At 51.2% G+C, this 20,248-nt stretch overlaps 7 protein-coding genes across 7 annotated transcripts; 3 read left to right on the top strand and 4 right to left on the bottom strand.

The window, feature by feature from the left end:
• Nucleotides 1-772: 772 nt before the first annotated feature.
• Nucleotides 773-1,543, bottom strand: AYO21_04193 (hypothetical protein; the record flags this gene model as incomplete). The annotated part of the gene is made up of 1 exon (XM_022654166.1): nucleotides 773-1,543. One exon carries the CDS (start codon nucleotides 1,541-1,543, stop codon nucleotides 773-775), a length of 771 nt encoding a protein of 256 aa, XP_022513443.1.
• An 843-nt stretch (nucleotides 1,544-2,386) lies between these two features.
• AYO21_04192 (hypothetical protein) lies at nucleotides 2,387-3,953 on the bottom strand (the record flags this gene model as incomplete). The annotated part of the gene is made up of 3 exons (XM_022654165.1): nucleotides 2,387-3,704; nucleotides 3,764-3,894; nucleotides 3,945-3,953. 3 exons carry the CDS (start codon nucleotides 3,951-3,953, stop codon nucleotides 2,387-2,389), a joined length of 1,458 nt encoding a protein of 485 aa, XP_022513442.1.
• Nucleotides 3,954-4,872: 919 nt separating this feature from the next.
• On the top strand, nucleotides 4,873-6,460 carry AYO21_04191 (hypothetical protein; the record flags this gene model as incomplete). Its single annotated transcript, XM_022654164.1, has 2 exons — nucleotides 4,873-5,071; nucleotides 5,139-6,460. The coding sequence occupies 2 exons, from the start codon at nucleotides 4,873-4,875 to the stop codon at nucleotides 6,458-6,460; spliced, it is 1,521 nt and encodes a 506-aa protein (XP_022513441.1).
• Nucleotides 6,461-6,701: 241 nt separating this feature from the next.
• Nucleotides 6,702-8,798, top strand: AYO21_04190 (hypothetical protein; the record flags this gene model as incomplete). Its single annotated transcript, XM_022654163.1, has 2 exons — nucleotides 6,702-8,682; nucleotides 8,734-8,798. The coding sequence occupies 2 exons, from the start codon at nucleotides 6,702-6,704 to the stop codon at nucleotides 8,796-8,798; spliced, it is 2,046 nt and encodes a 681-aa protein (XP_022513440.1).
• Nucleotides 8,799-9,881: 1,083 nt separating this feature from the next.
• AYO21_04189 (hypothetical protein) lies at nucleotides 9,882-10,727 on the bottom strand (the record flags this gene model as incomplete). Its single annotated transcript, XM_022654162.1, has 1 exon — nucleotides 9,882-10,727. The coding sequence occupies one exon, from the start codon at nucleotides 10,725-10,727 to the stop codon at nucleotides 9,882-9,884; it is 846 nt and encodes a 281-aa protein (XP_022513439.1).
• Nucleotides 10,728-13,766: 3,039 nt separating this feature from the next.
• Nucleotides 13,767-17,728, top strand: AYO21_04188 (SCY1-like protein; the record flags this gene model as incomplete). Its single annotated transcript, XM_022654161.1, has 4 exons — nucleotides 13,767-13,890; nucleotides 13,941-14,086; nucleotides 14,134-14,592; nucleotides 16,616-17,728. 4 exons carry the CDS (start codon nucleotides 13,767-13,769, stop codon nucleotides 17,726-17,728), a joined length of 1,842 nt encoding a protein of 613 aa, XP_022513438.1.
• Nucleotides 17,729-19,247: 1,519 nt separating this feature from the next.
• On the bottom strand, nucleotides 19,248-19,908 carry AYO21_04187 (hypothetical protein; the record flags this gene model as incomplete). The annotated part of the gene is made up of 3 exons (XM_022654160.1): nucleotides 19,248-19,310; nucleotides 19,375-19,660; nucleotides 19,736-19,908. The coding sequence occupies 3 exons, from the start codon at nucleotides 19,906-19,908 to the stop codon at nucleotides 19,248-19,250; spliced, it is 522 nt and encodes a 173-aa protein (XP_022513437.1).
• Between the last annotated feature and the right edge of the window lie 340 nt (nucleotides 19,909-20,248).

The following is a 20,248-nucleotide window of genomic DNA, read 5'->3' as shown; positions in this document are numbered from 1 at the left end:
ATCTGTGCCTCCTCAACATGAAGTCTGCAATGCTAGGCATATTGTCTAGGTCGCAGGGAGATTTGTAAATAGAGAAATCGCAATGGAGGGCGCGAGGAGAAGGATGGCTCTGTGGTGCCTGCAAAAGGTACGCGACTCGATGGGACTCGTAGAACTCAGTGAGTAGCATTGGGGGAAGTGTGGCGCAGTCGATGGAGCATACGAGAAGGTGGACTGGGGAGTTTCTCCCACCAAAACACCAATGAAACTGGTGGGGCGAATGTGGTTGAAAATGTTTGTTGATGGACCCCTTGCATGACGTATCAGGGCGTCACAAAACCGGAAAATTGTGATGCAATCAGTTGCAAGAGAAACATTTCTGTTGGTCACCAGTGGTCACCCGGGCTATCCAATAACCTACAACAGCCAAGGCCAGGAGAATAGGTATGTCACACGAGTGCAATTTCAACAGGAAAACAAGGCAGAATAACAAACATGACGCGTGAAAATCTCAACCTTGATCAAGTGTAATTATTATGTACCCAGCTTGTACGCTAGTGAGTATTATGATATCGTTGTAAACACCCACACTCCCCCACGCCATAACATTGTGACAAGTTGTTCATACACATTGGTATAGAAGCTCTGTGCCCATCTAATCCTCCGCCCGGTTGGCTCTGGAATGTCTTTCACAATATCAGTGGCATAAAGGTTGGAGGCGGCTAGATTGCCCATGGATCGATTGACAGAAAAAAATCCCGAGCACTATCCCAGTGCCTCAAATCGTACACAGCTAGTAGTTGGTCGCAGGAGCTGTATATCCTTGCATACCGTAGCCTGGTTGGCCATACTTCGGCTCAGAAGCACCTGGCACATGGGTACCGTGCATCGTCGAGCCGGTCATACCAGTCTCGTGGCTAGGACGGTAAGCTGCTGCCGGAGTAGTCCCTGTCGCAATTTCTGCGTCACGAGTCGATGCGGTCGCGCGATTACGCTTCCAGAATGGTCGACGACCGATACCTTTGGTGTAGTTGTTGGCGGGGCTAGGTCCGTAGCGTTTTTCTTTCTTGTGGTGACGGGCCAGCAGCATTTGCATGCCTGCAGTGATCAGGAAGAGGAAGATGTTCAAAATAGCCATGGCGAAGCAGGCAGTGTTTAGACTGCACACGTATCCCCAGTCACCAGCACCCGGTGCAGCTTCGGTGTCAAGGCCGAAACCCAGAGGAGTATTGACGAAGCCCTTGCATGAGTTGGCGCCGTGACGGGTGTAGTAGGCAATGGCAGCAAAGCAGCCAACGAAGCAGATATCGAGGACAACCGCAAGGAGCGCGAAGAAGGAGACACCCCCCAGGCAGAGGGTCAAGAGGACGCCGAATATGGTGTACAGAACTGCCGCTCCAGACATGCCTTCAACAGCCTTCTCCCATGTTGGAATGTGGATGTCCTTGTCGGCCATGACGGCTAGGAAGTAGCTGTAGATACCCAGAATGATGGCAGAGGACGCAAACTCGAGAAGTCGCAGGCCTGTTTGGCCGAAGCGAAGGATGACACCGCCGATAGCCATGGTGGGTGGACGTCGATCGAGGGTTTGAGTTTCAAGCGTAGGCTTCGTCGCGCGAATAGAGGGATGATGCGAAGGAGAACAGAACACGACAGAGATATGGGGGCGGCTGGAGCCTCTTGTAGTTTTCAGCAAGGGGTCGAAGGGTCTTCTGTGTACCCTGGTCTGCGATCGTCGTGAGGAACAATAGATGGACAAGTGGGTGACGTGGTGGCGTCGATCACCAGCTGGCATCACCTTGCTCTGCTTTTCCCTCGACGCAGCACAGGGTACCAGAGGCGCTCACGATGGCGATGTGATTGGCTAGAATCGTAGCTGCGCCACAGGTATGACCTCAAAGAGGATCCACTACAATCTTGGCGCCTACGCCCCAGTTCATTTTCCCGTGCCGCCATTCGCCCGATCCTCACCACCTCATTTTCAAGCTGGCTGAAGTCAAGAATTGGCACCTGATCAACACTCCCAAAGGAGAAATGTACGCCACACACCAAAAGACCAGGGTTGAGCCCTGACAGGAAAACTTTGTTCGGTCAGTCCCTGCCACCCCGGACCTGTACGAGTAAGTACCAACCCCCCGCGAAACAGTTGGATCTCAATGGAAATGGAACAAAAGGTTCGAGTGGTAATAAACGTTCTTCTGGATTCATCTAATCATCAGTATTAGCACGTCTTATGGTGTTTAGACTTCGACCTGCAAAGTCAATTGCAAATATGTCCATGAAGAAGAACGTGAACTATGCCTTTGGTTCCGTGTGAAGATGCACTGGATGAAGCCTGGATTCGAAACACAATCGACGTATGACACGCATTCCATTCCCTGTCTCGTAGTGCCCGGTCACCCTCCAATCACAATTGCATGACGAGACCCGCAGTCAGTGCGCCCAAGATAAGTGATCTAAATTTCATGTCGTCCATCTTTGCCGCTGCGTTGGTGTTGGTAGGCTCGCTGCCGGCCGTCGTGGCACTCGGCGAGGAAGATGGAGTACTCTTGGGTGTGCTTCCGCTTGTGTTGTTACCTGGCAAATTGCTCTGATCATTGGGCAGAATGGTGAGTTGGAGTCCGGTGATTTCTTGACCATCGGCATCATACACAGTCTGTGAAGGCTTGGTGTTTGTGATAGATGAAGTCCCGGTCGGGAATTTGCCAGAGACACCATTCTGGATCAAGTCATCCACACCATCTGGGCGAGCCGGGAGATCGAAGCTGGTGCTAAAGTTTGATCCGCCCAATAAGTTAATTGCACATTTCGGGGGCGTGAGCGAAGTTGCTGTGGCATTGGCTTTCTCGAGCGCATCGACATCTAGTGAATTGAACTGCTCTCGAAGATTGTTGTAGTCTGGAAGAATGCTGACCGTTCCGTTGTCATTGAAGTTGATTAAGCCATAGTTGTTGGGCTCCTCGCTGTACTCGTAGATGAGCCCACCAGAGAAGACGGGTGTCATGTTCTCAGAGTACAGGACGGGGACTTCGGTGAACGTTCGTGGAGTGACCAGGTTGCAGCCGTACTCGGAGAAGAAGACGGGGATTGTGGTATTACCAAAGTCCCCAACCAGGACGTCGTAGCCAGACGACTGGAAAGTGGCATCGCCGCACCAAGAGTAAGAGTTGAGGCCGAAGAAATCAATCTTGGAGCTGGTGTCATTGTCCAACCCACATGACATGTAGTTGAAGGTCCCCATGAGCAGTGGGCGGACATCAGCAGCGGAGTAGCCAACGGGGATGGGTCGTGGAGCTTGTTTCGAGATGTAATCTTTGAGGTCTCTAGTAACTGCCCTAATGTAGGCTGGAACCTCCGGGACCGAATCCTCGTTGATGACCTCGTTCCCGCTAAAGAATCCCAAGGTGTTGTTGAAGTTCATGAAGGCTTCCACGACATTGAAAACGCGCTCCAGATAGGTAGAGGAGTACGATTCCCATGGCGCACCGCGGTTCAGAGACTGGTTGGGCAATGGGCTGTTGACGTCAAGGATCATGTAGATGCCGGCGGCATTGAAGATGGAGGCGCAAGCAGAGTGGTCCAAATCCGGATCGAGATTGTAGACGCGGATAGTGTTGACTCCCAGGCGCTGCATGAGCACAGCATCTCGGAGGCAAACATCAGCATCACTCAACGGGTCAATCCCAGAGCCGGGATTGAAGCCCGAAGAACCACCAGGTTGATACCTGCAAAATTCAGTCAGTGTCTTTGCTTGTGCCTCAGCCATGGCAGTGTCTTCTCTTACGCTACACCAATGATCTGGAAACGCGTGCCATCGACACTGTTGACGAAGTCGGACCCTTGAACCACGAGCGGGGAGACAGCCAAGACATAGGACGCGAAGAGGGCGACGAGGGCGAGGAAGGTAGTTTTGAGCTGTCGAGGGGTCAGCATTCGTCTTGTAGAGAGAGGTACCACCACCTTACCTGAGTCATGGTGACCGAGCAGTTGAGCTTTGGATTATGCAAAAGTGGTAGAGAAGAAAGCGAATGGTCGAACACGATGAGCAATGAGTGAAGCGAGGGGACGGCTGGAGATAATTAGGCCAGGCGCAGATGAAGTTTCCGGAACCAGAGACGCGGCTTCAGGGACAGAAGGCGCGGAAGATGAAGAAGTGAATGCACGCCGATCAAACACCTGCAGGCGCGACACTCGTAGAAGAGCAAAGCGAAGGTGGTGGTAAAGAAATCGATAGAGCAGAGGAAGAGACGGGACGGAGACGACGTACCCTATTGAGCTCATGTTTCTTTTCTCGACTCGCAATCTGCACGCTCTATCAGTGTCCGCATCCGGAGCCATGCACCTACTATTACAGTTAGGGTATGGTATGCCAGATTTCATGGGTACCATTCGTGATAGCTGTCTCCACTCTAGGCCTGCTCGCATGAAAAGTCCCGGGCCACCGTGGTCCACGGCTCTAGGTGCTGCCAATCACATCCTCTGCGGGAAAGTGGCGGAGGACACCAATGCTAACGGGCCTTGAGATTACCCGATGAGCGACCTGGCGCGGGAGACGTTTGATTGCGTTTTTGAGTCGCAACTGGGCATCAGAAGGGGCGCATTTGTAGTGTGGTGAAAGGTCAAAGATGCAAGCCTACTGTGACACGCAATCTTGTGATACAACAACGGACGTAGCACAACATTCTACAACTGGAAAAGATGGATGCAGCGGACATTCAGAATGCAAGCAAACACGTCTCGTCGTCTAACAAGATCTGGACATGAGAGGAAGGTCAGCCGATGTCATACTGTGGCTTGCGTGGTCCCGCGGGTGCACACAGTTTCGCCAAACAAACAAACCGATTCAGCAGGAAATGATGCCACTCTCCCTATGCTTTCACAGATATTTCTAATATGGCTTCCTCACAGAAGGTGACTGGCTCTGTCCAGCCACGATCGAAGCGCATTGTCTTCTTCCACCCAGACCTCGGGATTGGTGGTGCTGAAAGGCTGATTGTCGATGCAGCAGTTGGTCTAAAAGAGCAGGGAAACAAAGTCACAATCTTCACCTCACATTGCGACCCTAACCACTGCTTTGAGGAGGCACGAGATGGTCAGTTGCTATCCCCCGATGTGGTGTGCTCGCCGTAGCTAAATCATTGACAGATTGGTGAGTACAGGCACCCTCGACGTCCGAGTTCGCGGCGACACCCTCTTTCCTCCTTCATTCCTGAATCGCTTTCACATCCTGCTCGCGACCCTGCGCCAGCTTCATCTGGTCCTGTCGATCGCAATATGGAGTAATGAATTGAGCACCCTTCAACCCGATATCTTCGTGGTCGACCAGCTCTCTGCCTGCGTTCCGCTGCTAAGATGGCTATACCCCCATCGCCAACGGACCCTGTTCTATTGCCATTTCCCAGACCAGTTGCTTGCGGATCGCCGAGGTTCTGGACTGCTCGGGCTTGCAAAAACAATCTACAGGTTTCCTTTTGACCGTTTCGAAGGCTGGAGCATGAGCGCAAGTGATCGGATAGTCGTCAACTCCGAGTTCACGAAATCCGTCGCCTCCAGAGTCTGGCCATCCCTGGCAAAATCACTGGGTGTCATATATCCCTGCGTCAATGATGGAGACGACGAGGCCAGGAAAGATGTGGAGTCACTGTGGGGCGGTCAATTCAAGCTGCTGCTCAGCATAAATCGATATGAACGGAAAAAAGACATTGGCATGGCTATTCGAGCGTATCATGATCTCTCTCCTGCAGCCCGTCGAGGGACACGCCTGATCATAGCCGGGGGCTACGACCAAAGGGTCACTGAAAATGTGGAGTATCATAAAGAGCTGGTGGACTTGGCCGAAGGGCTGGGTCTAACCACAGCAACTGCTAAAACAGTACCAACAGCTTTAGGAATTCCAAGCAGCATACAAGTCTTGTTCTTGTTGTCTGTGCCGGGGTTCTTCAAGGAAACTCTCCTGGAAAATGCTCGGCTCTTGTTGTACACCCCTTCGAACGAGCACTTTGGGATCGTACCGGTGGAAGCGATGCAGCACGGTCTACCTGTTCTCGCGTCAAATACTGGTGGACCATTGGAAACCATTGTCGAAAATGAGACAGGTTGGCTGCGTGACTCTGCGAAGGTGGAACAATGGACTGCCGTGATCAACAAAGTCCTGCATGAACTTGACACGGACGAACTCAAGAGGATGGGTCAGAGTGGGCGACAACGAGTCCGTGAGCACTTTACCAGGAGTAGAATGGCGGGCAAGTTCAATGATGAGATGAGCCAGATGCTGAAAAGCAAGCGCAGCACTTTTCTAGAGAGGAAAGATATTGTCCTTGCTATTTGGCTCACGGCAGCTTTCGCAGCAGCATTGCTAGCCACTGTCATCAAAGCGAAGAATGGACGAGGGGACAGGAGGGCAAGTGAATTCGCCCGCGCCAGGAGAATGAACCCGGAGGCCGATCCCCAGCTAAAATTGTTTGCTGGCACAGGGCAGTAGATTAGAAATATGTACGAGGTAGACGAATAAACACTTTACGCGTCGATCGAGAACGACGCGCAACGGGCGGATGCCAAGCTTGTTTAGACTTTTCCCGATCGAGACTTCCTCAATGACAACACTTCCAAGTTGCCACCACCACCACCGTCATTCATCCGGGCTGCCTCCAACACTTGTACGCAGACGATGCACTTTCTCTGTCTGCGCTCATCTCTAGGTCGACGTATTTTGGGCCCAAACCATGACTGAGGTGATTGTGCTATCGTCATCACCACCAAAAAGTCCCCAAGCCTCGAAGGCTGCTTTAAGATCAATAGGCACGGGAACATGGCTGGACGACGAGATTGATTTTGAAATCGACAGCTTTGAATTAGCTGGTTCGATTGGTTTTCGGGTAGACAGGCCCTCGAAGAGGAAACGCACTACTCCGGGTGCGAGTTCGCACTTGAACTCGAAACGTGCAAATGTCACCTACGTACGAAGCTCTTCAGTACCCCTCGAGATCCTTTCTAGTGACGGACCGCAGGCAGTGCTCAGCTTCGATACTTCTGTGGCCCCTGTCTCACACTCGTCGGAGCCGAAGAAGAACTCTGACTTCTTCGACGAACTTACCTTCTCATCATCAGCCCCAGAACCTTTGCCCACAGCCAAGAAGAAGGATGCGGGTGTTTTCTGGGAGCTTCTGTCAGATGTATTGGAAGATGATCCCCTCGGAGATCGCCCGTTGGTTCTGCCACAATCGACGGAGGAAGGCTATGACCACAGGACAAGCAAGCTTCTGGCTACCCTCAATCCCGAGTCTACCGACGAAAGGAGGCTTACATCGAAACCACTCGAAGCACCCAAAGCCAAATCTACGCATCTGTCAAAAGAAGTTGGAGGACCCAGGATTTTTGATGACATTGAATTCTCATCCAGTCCAGTTCTCGTTAAAAGCACCAAACCTCCCGAAATATCTCAAGTTGAAAAGGCTGTGAATGCCGCTGACCGGGCAGGGGAGAAGGCAGCAGCGCGAGATGAACGACGTGCCTTGAAAGAGGCGGAAAAGGCGAAGAAGAAGCTGGAGAGGGAGCAGAAGGCCAGGGAGAAGCAGAAGGCCGCCGACCTTGCCGAGGCCAACAAATCACGCACGAATAAGAAAGACGCGACCCCAGAGATGATCTTGGATATGTCGAGCTTTCTCAAGGATACAAGTGTCGGCAATCAAATCGAAGAGCGTATGAAGAACGTCCAGGTCGATGTCAACTACGTGGATGAGCAGTTCATCTTGGTCGAAGAAGGCGAGAAAGTGCGGCATGGAAGCATTGTCACTTGGCGCCGTAAGGTGAAATCGATGTACAACGACGAGGATGATCTGTGGGAACCCACCTCCGGATGTCGGATCGTGAATGAAAAGCATGTTCTAATTCACTTGGCCGCTGCAGACTTTATTGGTATTGCCGCCACGTCGCAGTCAGGGTCCGCCACCTGCGTAGTGCAGGACGAGCCACAGCTCAAGGCCAATCTGGACGCACACGTGTCGTCCATACGCCGGCGTTTCGGCGACTGCGTACCAATCTATCTCATCGAAGGACTCAGGAGCTGGCTTCGGAAGAATGAGAATGCGAAGAATAGAGCATACACTGCTGCTGTCCGTGCTCAGATGTTGGAGGCCGATGGTGGAGACTCGGCGAACATTGATCCTCCCCCATCTCAGGCCAGGAGTCGGAAGCGCAGAAAAGCGCCAACCGAGTCACTGGACTTGTCGGTAGTGACATCCGATATTGTCGATGACCTGCTCCTCCATCTTCAACTCGCCCACCAACCGATACTGATTCAACACACATCGACTCCCGCGGATTCGGCGTTTCAGATATGCGCACTCACTCAACATCTTTCTACGCGGCCTTACCGCCTGGCCCAGCTTGAGTACAATCTCAAATCTGCGTCGTTCTGTATGGATAGCGGACAGGTTCGGACTGGCGATGACCCCAAGGACACATATGTGAAGATGCTGCAAGAGGTGCAGAGGGTCACTCCCAGTATGGCCTACGGCATCGTCGAAGAATATAGGAGTATTCGAAAGCTGGTGAAAGGATTTGACAAACACGGTAACCTGATGCTTGAAGATGTTCGCAAGACTGTGAACAAAGACGGCGGTTGGAGCGACAAGCGATTGGGGCCGCAAATCAGCAAGCGACTGTACAAAGTGTTCATGGGCAGAGATCCTTCATCGACGGATGGTATGTCATGATATCATTGCCGACAGTTGTACCTTGTTCTTGTATAAGCAGATGCGGATGGCGACATCAGGATTGTGGATGCGCAAAACATTGGCTATTTGTATGAGATAGCATAGCAGGGCACGATGATGCTTTCCACCTGCAATATCAAGTTGTTCGAAGAAGGCGGCGATGTAAACATGCAACCTTTATATCTGCAATGCGCAACTATCCCAACATAGCTTCGCAACCGAAGAAGAAACATTTATTGGCAAAACTGAAAATGAAAGAAGCAGATGCGACGGTTTTATTTGAGTTTGCGCTTCTCGCTCATCGGCTAGACTTTGAGTGGATTCCCCACCTCCACTGTCGGAGCACGTCACTTTTGTCGACGATGCCAATCCTGACGCTAAGATGAAACTGAGGACCTTAAGATGTAAAGTGATATTTGAAGCGACTTATTCACAGCGACAATGTGCGACGTCCAACTGACCAGGAACATCAGTAATCCGAAACATCTCAAAGTATGGCTCACGAAACAGTCTATTATTCGCGACCTCGTAATTACGGCAAAGGCTCCCGTAGCTGGTGAGGTCTAGTGTTTATCAAATGTTCGGGACTTCTAACACCTATATTAGTCGGGTAAATGGCGATAAGAAGCATTCTGGTATTATCCGAAAATATGGCTTGAACATGTCGCGACAGGCTTTCAGAGAAAAAGCCGAAGACATTGGATTCAAGAAGGTAAGGCCTGCTCGGACCGGGTTGATTGTGGAGCCAAGACTGACGCTGTTGCTTTTTGACAGTATCGCTGAATACTGAGCTTGCGAAGTGTCACCAACCCAAGTCATAAGAAGCCATCTTCTGGATGGAGATAGAGTTTGCACATCAAGGAAAGGCGTCGAAGCGGTCTGGGACCAGCAAGGCTGAGGAGGATCGTGTAATGGTCATAACCATTCTTCGGCCAGATCAATCGAAGCTTTACATACTCGACTACCCTGGATTCCATAAAGCGCCAATTCAAGACTTGGATTGTGGGAAGGCACGATACGGTATCAGATTGACTTACAGTATTTGGATTACTTATAAATTGCTATCTTTAGTGTCTGTTCGTCTCCATTGAATTTGCCCGACGCAGACCCCTGCCTGCTGCCCGATCAAAGATAGATCATCCCGCAAGTGCTGTCCTTTTCCCTTCCAGAAAAGTGAGTGAATGTATTTTATTTAACGCAGACGGCTACGTGTGCCATCATTTTGATCCACGCAGCATCTGGCTCAATCACGAGCGCGTCAGCCAATCCTTCAATGGCGCGCTCGAGCTCTGGAGGAAGGCTCTCCACCTCACTATCCGACCATCCCTGCATCTTCAGCATGCCCTCCATCATTCCCACCAACGAATGGCTGAGCGCGGGGACTGATTCTGACGCGTACGAACTTGCTTGTTGGTGCACGTCCACGCTCTGGAAGCCTGCTTGCTCAAAGACATCCTTGATATGTGCGGAGTCGAGCCAAGCCGTGTCAAAGGGAAGGTGCGGCGGTGGGTGATGCGGTCGCACTTGGACGGCCGCCTTCTCTATTGCCTGCATGTAGCCCAGGTCTTTCCAGGAAGTGACGAATGCTCGACCTCCGGGCTTCAGGGTACGATATATGTGCTTCGCAGCCTTTTCAGCGTCTTTGAAGAATAAAAAGCCAAAATTCGTGAAAGAATAGTCGAAGCTGTCCGATGCGATACCATCAAGGTCCTCCGCGGCCAGAGTGAGAGCCGTGACATGATCGGCAGGGATGTCCCACTGCGTTCCTATTTTGCTAAGAAGGCACTCAACCATCGGGACGGCAGCATCAGTAACCGTGAACATGAGAGAATTCCTCACCGCGGCGTCCGAAACACCCGCGAGAAGCTCATCGATGACCACCCCTGTGCCGCATGCGTTGTCCAGAATTTTGGCATCTGCCTTGATGGGTGAAGCCAGCTGCACAAGGTGAGTTGCGACCCTCCGCGTCGCGCCTCCCGTTCCCTTCTCGTAGACCGAGGCAACTTTAGCAAAGTGCTCCTGAGCCGACGACATGACCAACAGCAGGACTGGCGTTTGCGAGATGATCTGTATAGATTGTTATGTTCGAGATTTAGGGTATCTTGGAGGTGTTCCCCTGCTCAGCTAGGTCTATTCTTATTCCCTTTCGATTCCGAGGACCTTAAATACGGTGGCGCCCACGTGCGCGGCTAAGCGGACATATTGACAGTTGTCTAGGCAGACACGTATTGCAAGAGCGGTACTTCTGGTATCTCTCGGCATTGCCGTACAATCTTCTACGAGATGTCACAGCATTTCCGAAAGAAGAGAGAATATTCTGCCATCAAAGGAGAGAGTGCTTAAAATGATGCTACCCTCCATACGATACCGTGCAGAAATACAAACTTTCCCACATCGAGAAGATCTACTTAGTATCTCCACCTAGAAAATGATCTGCTTTGGTGACAGTCGACAGCGCGACCCAGAGGTCTACGGGGGGATTTTTAGACGTCACCCACACTGGATCCGCGCTATCTGCATTCGAACAACCAGACAAAATATGTATCACGATAACTCAGAACGACTTCAGAAAGCATTTGTTGGCGTCCCCAGAGAAGTTTGGTATACCTTTGAGAATCCGCTAGAACTCTACAAGAGAGTTGATGACCTAAGAGCGCAGACGACAAGAAATCACCGAGGTATATGCTGGAGGAGCTGTTGAATAAAGTCTTCAAAGATCTCTGTCACGGCCTGCCAAGCCTTCCCTGGGATCCCTCACGTGATCCTGGGAAGTTAGCGCATGCCCTATCCCTACTTATCGCATGCTGGGAGCTGTCTTACGGGGGACGCCCCCAACACTGTAGAGAACTTCTGTGTTACACCTCCTGTAGCTGCCATGTATCAGTTGGCTGGCAAACTATATTCTTATATCTACCGGTGGCCTCTCTAGGAGCCCTAACACGCCGGCTCCGGATTGCAGCTACTAGTTTGAAAAGCCATCGGAGTCGACGAGTTTCCTCCTACTCTGGGAAACTTACAAAGCTTGTCAACCGCTCGTATCTATTTTTTGCTTTGTTCCAGGTCTTGTATGTCTTCAGCGGCTGGTAAGGGTTGGTCTTTCTTGGTTTTCTTCGCTACTCTATAGTCCACGGAAATTCTGCTCGATTCTGGCTTCCTCTTCGCTACCGTGTTGGCTGCTGTTTCGGACACGGTACTCCGCCATTTCGCCGGACATATTGGACGATACTGAACCTGTTGGATATGCTCGTGTCCGAGGTTATATAGCCCGCAACGTCGGCACACCAGTAGATCTTTGGGTAGGAACATTTAGGCCAGAGGGACGAAATCGATTGCTATTGCCACGCAATTCGTCACGTTCACGACCGCATAGTACTGTCGCGGGCGCGTAAACACTAGATCCCCAGGTCCAGCGATATGTATATCAAACCCAATACCGTTTATTCGTAGGTGTCTCTGGACCGATTAGTAATGTACTGTGGCGGACGAATTGATCACAACTGTTACATGGCCAGTTGTTTGTAATAAATTCTTTCAGACGTTTGGGAGGAACTCTTTTGGATCAAAATCCGGAATTTCCACCCACCGAGGACCAAATTGTACGACCCCAGGCCTGCATTCTCTCGGTGGAATGCGGTCCCAGAGCCCTGTAGGCCAGCGTGTAACCATGGTGTATTAGACCCTTGAGTCGGCAGTCTGCTTCCGCTGTGCTGGGCAAGGTTGTGCCACCGTTTCGAGTACTTTCCAGAGTGTTTGACAGGTCCCCTCCCCATCTTGTGGCTGCTCTGATACTTGTAGTGGGATTTTAGAAGCGGCATGTTGCGCCTCGGTTCTCATGACCTGGTTATAACGTCGACCAAAATCCAACGCCACGAAACTCTTCTCGGACATGCTGTAACTTTGTCTCCAGCCCATGTATCATCGATGCGAGTTCTTCCTTCCAGCTGTCCTGGTGATCTAGCGCACGCGTCGGCTCGTGCACGCCAAGGCGGCTACTGGCCTCTGCCGAAGCCAAGATGAGTAAAAACTGCTCGCCGCTCACCCTGGATCGGGATGAGGGTGACGCTGCCCTGTACTCACCCCGGCTCGCGCAAGTCGGGTGAGCGATCACCCGCGTCTCACCGGTCGTGGGGGCGAAAAGCCCTGGCGCCTTGGCGGCAGATGGTGCGACGCCGGCCCTGCCCACCCCGGTGGGACCTCGGGAGGCACCTACGATTGGCCCCCTCGTCCCTTAGCACAGCGTCCGTCGAGGCACATAGTCGTGCCTAGTGAAATGGAAAGAGTTGTCAAAAGCAGCATCGAGAGATGTACGCTTCTGGTCTAGGCCCCCTAAGCGCACCTTTCCCGGGCAAGTTATGAATAGGGTCTAAGTTAATTGGAGGGCTGATCTGTACAACCTTGCGCCCGCACGCACCAAAGACCACGATATAACCTGGATGCTCCCTCGCTGCTTTCGCCAACTTCCGATGTTCCCACGCCTTTCTCAGTACCTTCCGCCCTCGCCCTTCTGTTGACTATATTCATGTGTCGACCGCCGGCGTAGTCGTCGCTCCATGGAGTGGATGACGCGAACATTGTGCTGTACCGACTGACCTTTTGCCTGTCGCGCGCACTTACCACCGAAATTCTGCCTCCTTCCACCTTCACCGGGGGAGAGCGCGCGCGTGTCAGAGAGAAAGCGTGAGCCCATTTCCCGCTGATTTCAAGGACTCAGCGAGTCACAGAAACGTGGTTCAGCGCCCGAGCCAGTTCCAGAGGCGTTGAGCCTGCTGACTACGCAGCCTAGTCGAACAAAGAGGGAGTAAGACAGTCACGGCCAGGGAATTCGGGGCGGTTCTGAGTGCACCGCTTCCCATGTTAGAGGGACGGAGAGCCGGGGGCCGCATCATGTACAGTCCTGACGAGGGAGGTCAAAGATATATAATGACCCAGTCTCCCGGCTGTTTCTCGACCGGAATTCAACTTCCTACCTCTTTCTACATCTCACCACGGTTGAACCTATCTACTTTGCGCACACTGAGCCATCAGTCTCACCCACGAATTGTAATACGCTTCGAAGCATTTTGCCAAAGAATCATGTTAGAGACCGTGTATGCTCATGAATTATTACCGATCGTCAGCGTACATGGTTCCAGTTTTCTTGAGGCCGAGGGTGAAGATCTCGAAATTCCCGAGACATCCAGCGCGTATACCATTAAAGGTGTGCTCATTATCTCCCAATTTAAAGCCCCTAGCTCATATTTAGACCAGACACATCCTCCCAGAATCGCTGTAACGTAGACAATTTGACTGATAGAGAAGACGACGATGACGACCTTCCGTCACTTCGTGATATCTTAGACGGGGGTTGGAAACGAAACCCTGATTTCATTGACCTCACAACGGAGGACGACATTGTAGGTACTCTCACTGATCCAAAAGCCCGGATATCTGACTCGCACAGGACCCCAACCTCTCCGTCCCCCGGTTCCCAGCCCCAGTTGTTGGCATTGGTCAAATGCCGGGGTCGCCTACCCTGTCCTCTACGATCGCTCTACCACCGCTCGCGCCATCCACACGACCATTAAGCTCTTCTACGAGCATGGAAAATGCAACTCCTTCAGTATTACAGACACCTAAAGAGAGGCTGTTTAAGAACATACCGCAATGGTCGGCTTTTCAAGACAGACCTTTACAAACTTCAGTCAGAAAATCAGGGCTTCATGGCTGGGACGCTGCTGGATCGATCATCGACCCAGTGAGTGGTTCAGATAGCGACAGCGGCGTTGACGGGGTGGCCATGCAGCGACAGGTATCCCTTCTTCACGAGGACAGCGATGCAGCTGGCAAAGTCTGTCGCGTGGGACCTTCTACACACCCTACAATAACCGAGGACACTACTGTAGGCAGATCGGCATTCGACGTAGGTTCATAACCTCCTACAGTTACTATAGGTTCGTTCGTAATTTCGGAAACGCCGTTAATGACCGAGAAGATACGGTATCCAGTACATCACTCGGTGGTGAGAGTTCTAGGTAAACGGCTGGTTACGGAGCGAGCTCGGTACCTGACTGTATGCTGGATATCCCCAAAAGAAGACGAAGCGGCTGATTCCGATCTTACTCGTCACTTTCGAGAATATGATAAAAAGATCTCGCGTGATCTCGCATAATTTAAGCGTAGGTCGACTCTAAGACCACGGGAATACATTTCGACAGACAACCACCTAAATCTGAGTTAATTTAGGAAGAGGCCTAAAACTCATGCAACTGCCTCCACGCCTCAGAATGTCACCTTTCTCTCTCGCCAAGGAGGAGGCCTGTTCCTTGATTCAGACGTTCATTCGGTAGACCTCCAACTTATCCAGATCGAAGATTTTGTCGTCCGACCGTCTAATTAACGGTCCATTTCCCTAGAGGAATTCCTAGTAGAGTGTTAGACGAGTGGAAGGCGGGTTCACGGATATCACTATTTATAGAAAACTTAGAAACGATACCGGGAAGATACTTATAAGAAAGTGTTACGAACACCCACGTGATACTGGACACTCAGCTTAGGCCACTAACTAAGGAGTCAGGCCGCTAGTCAAGTAGCTAGCTTACCGTATGTATATAGTAAGAGGGGTCATACCTATTAACCTTAAAGCCTTCTTTAAGCGTTAATATCAGACTAGTTAGCTAACTGGAGGGTGAATGTATATACTATAGGATCAATATTAATAGATAACTAGCCTATAGATAGAGATGTTAACGCTTGAAGAAGGCTTTAAGGTTGACAGGTATGACCCCTCTTACTGTATATATACGGTAAGCCAGCTACTTAGCTGGCGGCCTAACTCCTGGGTTGGTAGCCCGAGCCGAATGTCCAGTGTCACGTGGGTGTTCGTGACAGGAACTACTCGCCATTGTAACGATATGCCCTCGGCAAAACTGCTAATTTTTTTGGATTTTTGCTCGCCACTGTATCGGCAGGCTACGTAAGCTGGCTGAATGCAGTTACCAATGCTGGGTCTACTGCAACATCACGCTCACAACGATTACTCCCACCTCCCATACCGACCGTGGCCGTGCCTGTCCATCACAATGCGCCCTCTGGCGTTACTCACTGCGTGTGGCGTGTCGCATTGTGTCCAAGCAAGGACAATATCGCACCCGCACTCGGAGCCAGAAACCCATACGTCTAGGACCGGGGAACAGAATGCCAACCACATTTTCAATGCCATTCATTCTTCCATGCGCCAGTGGGGCTCTTCACTAAACCACAATGGCATGTCCTTTTTCCTGGCCGAGGTACCGGCTGGTATACAATTTTACCACGGCACGATGAATCAAGAACCAGTCGAGGGCATGGAGTGGCTGGCTTTTGAACCCGAACATGCTCTTAATTTTGCCAGGAGGATGGCACCTCCGAGGAAAGACCTTCCACGGCCCCCATACAAGGACGATGGGATTGGATTGTTTTTGCCTAGACACGGGGCGTGCCCGAACAAAGCGGATGAAACGATGGTTTATTCCCGTTGTCCACCACCCTTCCGAGGCAGAGAGACCCGACCCGCCCCGTATAAAAAGGGCCGGCATAGCGATAGGTTTGATGAAAGCACAACCCACCATCACCGCTGGCCGTCCTCCGAAGAGGATCCGGTACAATCATCACCGCGTCCGCACGACGAATATTCTGCCAATCAACGGGCGTGGTCGGGGGAAAGAGGGCGCAGGCAACGCCCTGAGCCAGCCCCAATCGACGATCAACGTAGGGCATATCGGCTTCCATCACCAGAAGGAGAAACAGTATGGCCGGCCCGTCAACAACTATACGGAAGAGAATATCCCCCGCCCCCATTCCATGGTCCACAAAGTCCCCTAATGCGCCTGGACGAAGAAGAAAGTGGTCTCAGAAAGCCACCCCTTCATTCTAAACCAGGCTGGTTACATACATACAAGACAAAGGACATACTGCACCTCCTCTACATTGACGGCACGTCAGCCGGTAAATGCGACAAGGGTACGTTGGATTCTCAGGACATTTTGCTGCTCAACAGCACCCAAGATAGACACGGCGGCATGTTTGGGGAGATTGAACGCGGGAAAAGCCTCTGTAAGTTAGCCAACGAAGCCTGGGGAGGCAAGGTCAAGGGCTTTATCCGCATGGAAGCAGGCTTTGAGATCATTCTATGCTCATTCAAAAACAATCTTGACTTCGTCAGCGCAGCCCGTGCTGGGCTCATTGGTCCAGTCGGAACAGATCCCGATTCAGATGATCACGAATTCCTCAGTAGTATGAAATGGATCAAAGCCGTTGCCGCACGGTACGACAGTATCGGTGGTGGAAGAGTGAAACTCGACTACGAAAACTTTGTCACATGCTATGCGTACGACCTCGACCTGTTCAAAGACGAGAATAGTCTCCCTAGGCTTACAAATCTGTCGACTGCGTCGCTTGACAAGATCCGTCACGACGTCGATTCCATGGTATTGCACTGGAAGCTTCCCACGCGCGACTCAGGCGCAATCGACTGGCAGAGTGTCGCAGATATGGTCATCGAACGATACGGCAAAGCATTGCAATTCTTAGTCTCGGGCGCCCTGAACACACCGGACGCATTTTTCCAAGAGCTGAGCGTTCTTTTGCAGGTCTTTGTTGACTCGGATAATCGCAACATGACCGCAGAGATGGAACGGTGTGTCAGACAATTCGTTCCTACCACAGCCGATGTTTCCGCATCCGTTGCGGCTCGCGCTATTACTTCAGTCACGCATGACATTTGCTCTAGTCTAATCACTGCCTTTGACGTCAAGGTCGCGGTTGCAGAGTCCGTGGAGAACTTGCGACAACTGATGCATTATCTTGGGTGGAGTATTTGGAAAAAGTGCGGTGATTGTCCTCTGGACGAGATTTGCTTCATTCCCATGTGGCCGTTTGGTGCCGTGGAGGATTTTGAACATCCTCAGTGTCGAAGTGCAAAAAATGTCAACGGGCGCATGGGTTATTGGGGTCAACCTGCATTTGGTCCTCCCCGCAAGGGATATGGCTATGAACTTCCACAGACAGAAGTTGTATGATCAAACGGGGGCAGGGGAAAAGGGGGGAACGCGCAAGAAGAGGGCCAAAGGAAACATGCGGCCAAGGCACATGGCAAGAAGGACTAAATACAGAGAACCCCAACCATTACAACTCCTAGATAGGAAGACTCATGCTAGTTCCACAATCTCCCAGAAATTTTCCTTCGGCATCAGGAAAAGAGTATTTCCCTTATTCCTAGAACATCACACTCGAGTGGGTTCAAGCAAAACACTCGGTCAATACCTATCCAACAGTCCATCCAGTCTCAATCTCACACAGCTGCTTAGCTAGTTTTTGCAATGTTTGACGTGATGCTCTAGATTTCTCTCAACGTCCCTGCATGTTAAGATCGGGAAAAGCTGTTTATCAGCATATCTTTAAGCCACCGTTGTATATGGATCTCAGGTGATCATTAGCAGAGGAGGCTACTACTTAGATTCCGAAGGTGTCGGTCGTGCGGTGTCGAATGTTGTGATATGAGGCTCAACCGACTATCATAACATTCAGGAAAGTTTCATAGAATGATTCTGTAAGCTGAGAAATTATAGGGAGGTTTCTAGTATGTCACTTCGATCGATATATACTTCCACTGCTATAATTCACAACATCAAATACTGAGGCTGAAGGGCACGGAATTTTATGGCCCTTTGTCACGAACACCCACGTGACACTGGACACTCGGCTCAGGCCACCAACTAGGGAGTCAGGTGTCAGAGCTGCTTCCTATATGGCCTAACGGAGTTAGGCTTCCTCAGTTACAGTCCTTATATTACATGAGCTGGGTCGAGAGTACGTAAGGTATGAATAGTCATATGACTTCAGAATAGTATAGTAAAGTAGATGTCATAAGTTAGCTACGAGGGAGTGTAACTATAAAAGGGTAATGAGTGTAGCTATATACTTATGAGGTGTATCCCGAATAGGTAGTTAGGAATGGTATATTGATATGTTAATATGGTTCATACCGACATATCATCATATCGTAGTTTTACTCTTTCGGTAGTCACGTGCGGTACGTGACCTAGCCTTGTCCTTCCTCCGTGTCTCCGTCAGGCCGTCCTGTCCGGCAGACCTACCCCTAGGCGCCCCGCGTCTCGGGTCATATGTATGACTGGCAGGGATACTAAGGACGTATAATGACCGTCACGCTAGTCCGAAGGCCTTCGGCCGAGGACTAGCGCCGGTAGAGCCCTATAAATTACTTAAAGGTATATAGTTAGACGGTCCCCAGGACCTAGTAGAATTCACCATGTTCCTCCATTGAGTCACATATGAAGGCCGTTTCTATCACCTGACTCCTTAGTTGGTGGCCTGAGCCGAGTGTCCAGTGTCACGTGGGTGTTCGTGACAACCTGATATCGGAGACCTTCGGTAAAGAATGCGCTAATTCAGGCCCCCGTCAACCAGTACACGTGGATAATAAAGGTAGTTTAAACTCGATACCGCTCGGGGATGAAAATGAGATCATCTCGCGTCCACAAAGTCAGAAGAACACGACTAAGATTACGGTTAGTGAAGTTATGTTTTAGCCGGGTGTTTATTCACGATAATCCCCTCGCGGGTCAAAGTCTGTCGAACCCACTAAGGAGGATATCAGTTAGTCTATCCTTATTAAGCCTGGCTTAGAAAGCAGACTCAATCTCACATTGTATACTTCGCTCCGTTCTTTATCAGTCTCAGTTCCTGTGACGCGAGTAAAGCCGGCGAAGAACCATTCCGCAGCGATATTAATGGAGTCGGCAGTCGGTCTCTTCTTCTCCTTGTCAAGCTGAGGCTTACTTATGTCGATGTAAAATCGAATAAAGTCTTTCACCGTACCAAGGTCGGGGGCGGTCACATTGTGCCCTAGATACTGACGGCGAGCCGTCTCTTCATCGGGAGGGGGTAGGGCTTTCTGGGCGTGGTCTTTCCTCATGGCACTGAGACGCCACCTAGGTGCAGGGTCAAAACGTGGCCGGCGAAGACTGTGGAAGGGGAGAGCGTGAAGGGATAAGGGTAGGTCTTACAGGACGTAGCGTCGGAGGGTAGCATTTTGGTTCTTCTTCGTCTTCGCGACATGCTTATCTCGGCCACAAATTTCGTCGGCCTCTCTGTGTACTCCCCTCTGGTAACCGTTGGCTTCAGCAAGAGCAAGGAGCAGTTCGCCCGCCGTAAGCTCCTGCTGGCTCAGCTGGCCCATGGCGGTGGTGGAGGTGACAGGAGTTTAGAATTTCGTGGTGAGAAATCCGTGACAGTGATGATGGCAGAATCGTCGTTCGAGGAAGACCGTAATTTAGAAGAGCTGGAGGAGCCGGAGGAGGAAGAGGAAATCTGGCAGCCCGGGAGGGCAGGAAGGGGGTTTTTGTACGCCATTGGCGGGCTGGAGGGTCTGTCCAGACGAGAGGACGAGAAAGTGGTCGAAAGTTGAAAAGGCGTCGAAAAGGGACCGCTCGGTGCGCTGCTAATTTCGGGTTCCTGGGCTGGCGCTGGTACGCGGTGGAGCAGGGTCAGGATGAACGGTGAGTGTGAAGGTGAGGGAG

This window comes from Fonsecaea monophora (genome assembly GCF_001642475.1).
Source record: "Fonsecaea monophora strain CBS 269.37 chromosome Unknown Scaff23, whole genome shotgun sequence".
NCBI classification, from domain to species: Eukaryota; Fungi; Ascomycota; class Eurotiomycetes; order Chaetothyriales; family Herpotrichiellaceae; genus Fonsecaea; species Fonsecaea monophora.
Note: the sequence above shows the minus strand (reverse complement) of the source record. Positions and strands in the feature narration are given on the sequence as shown.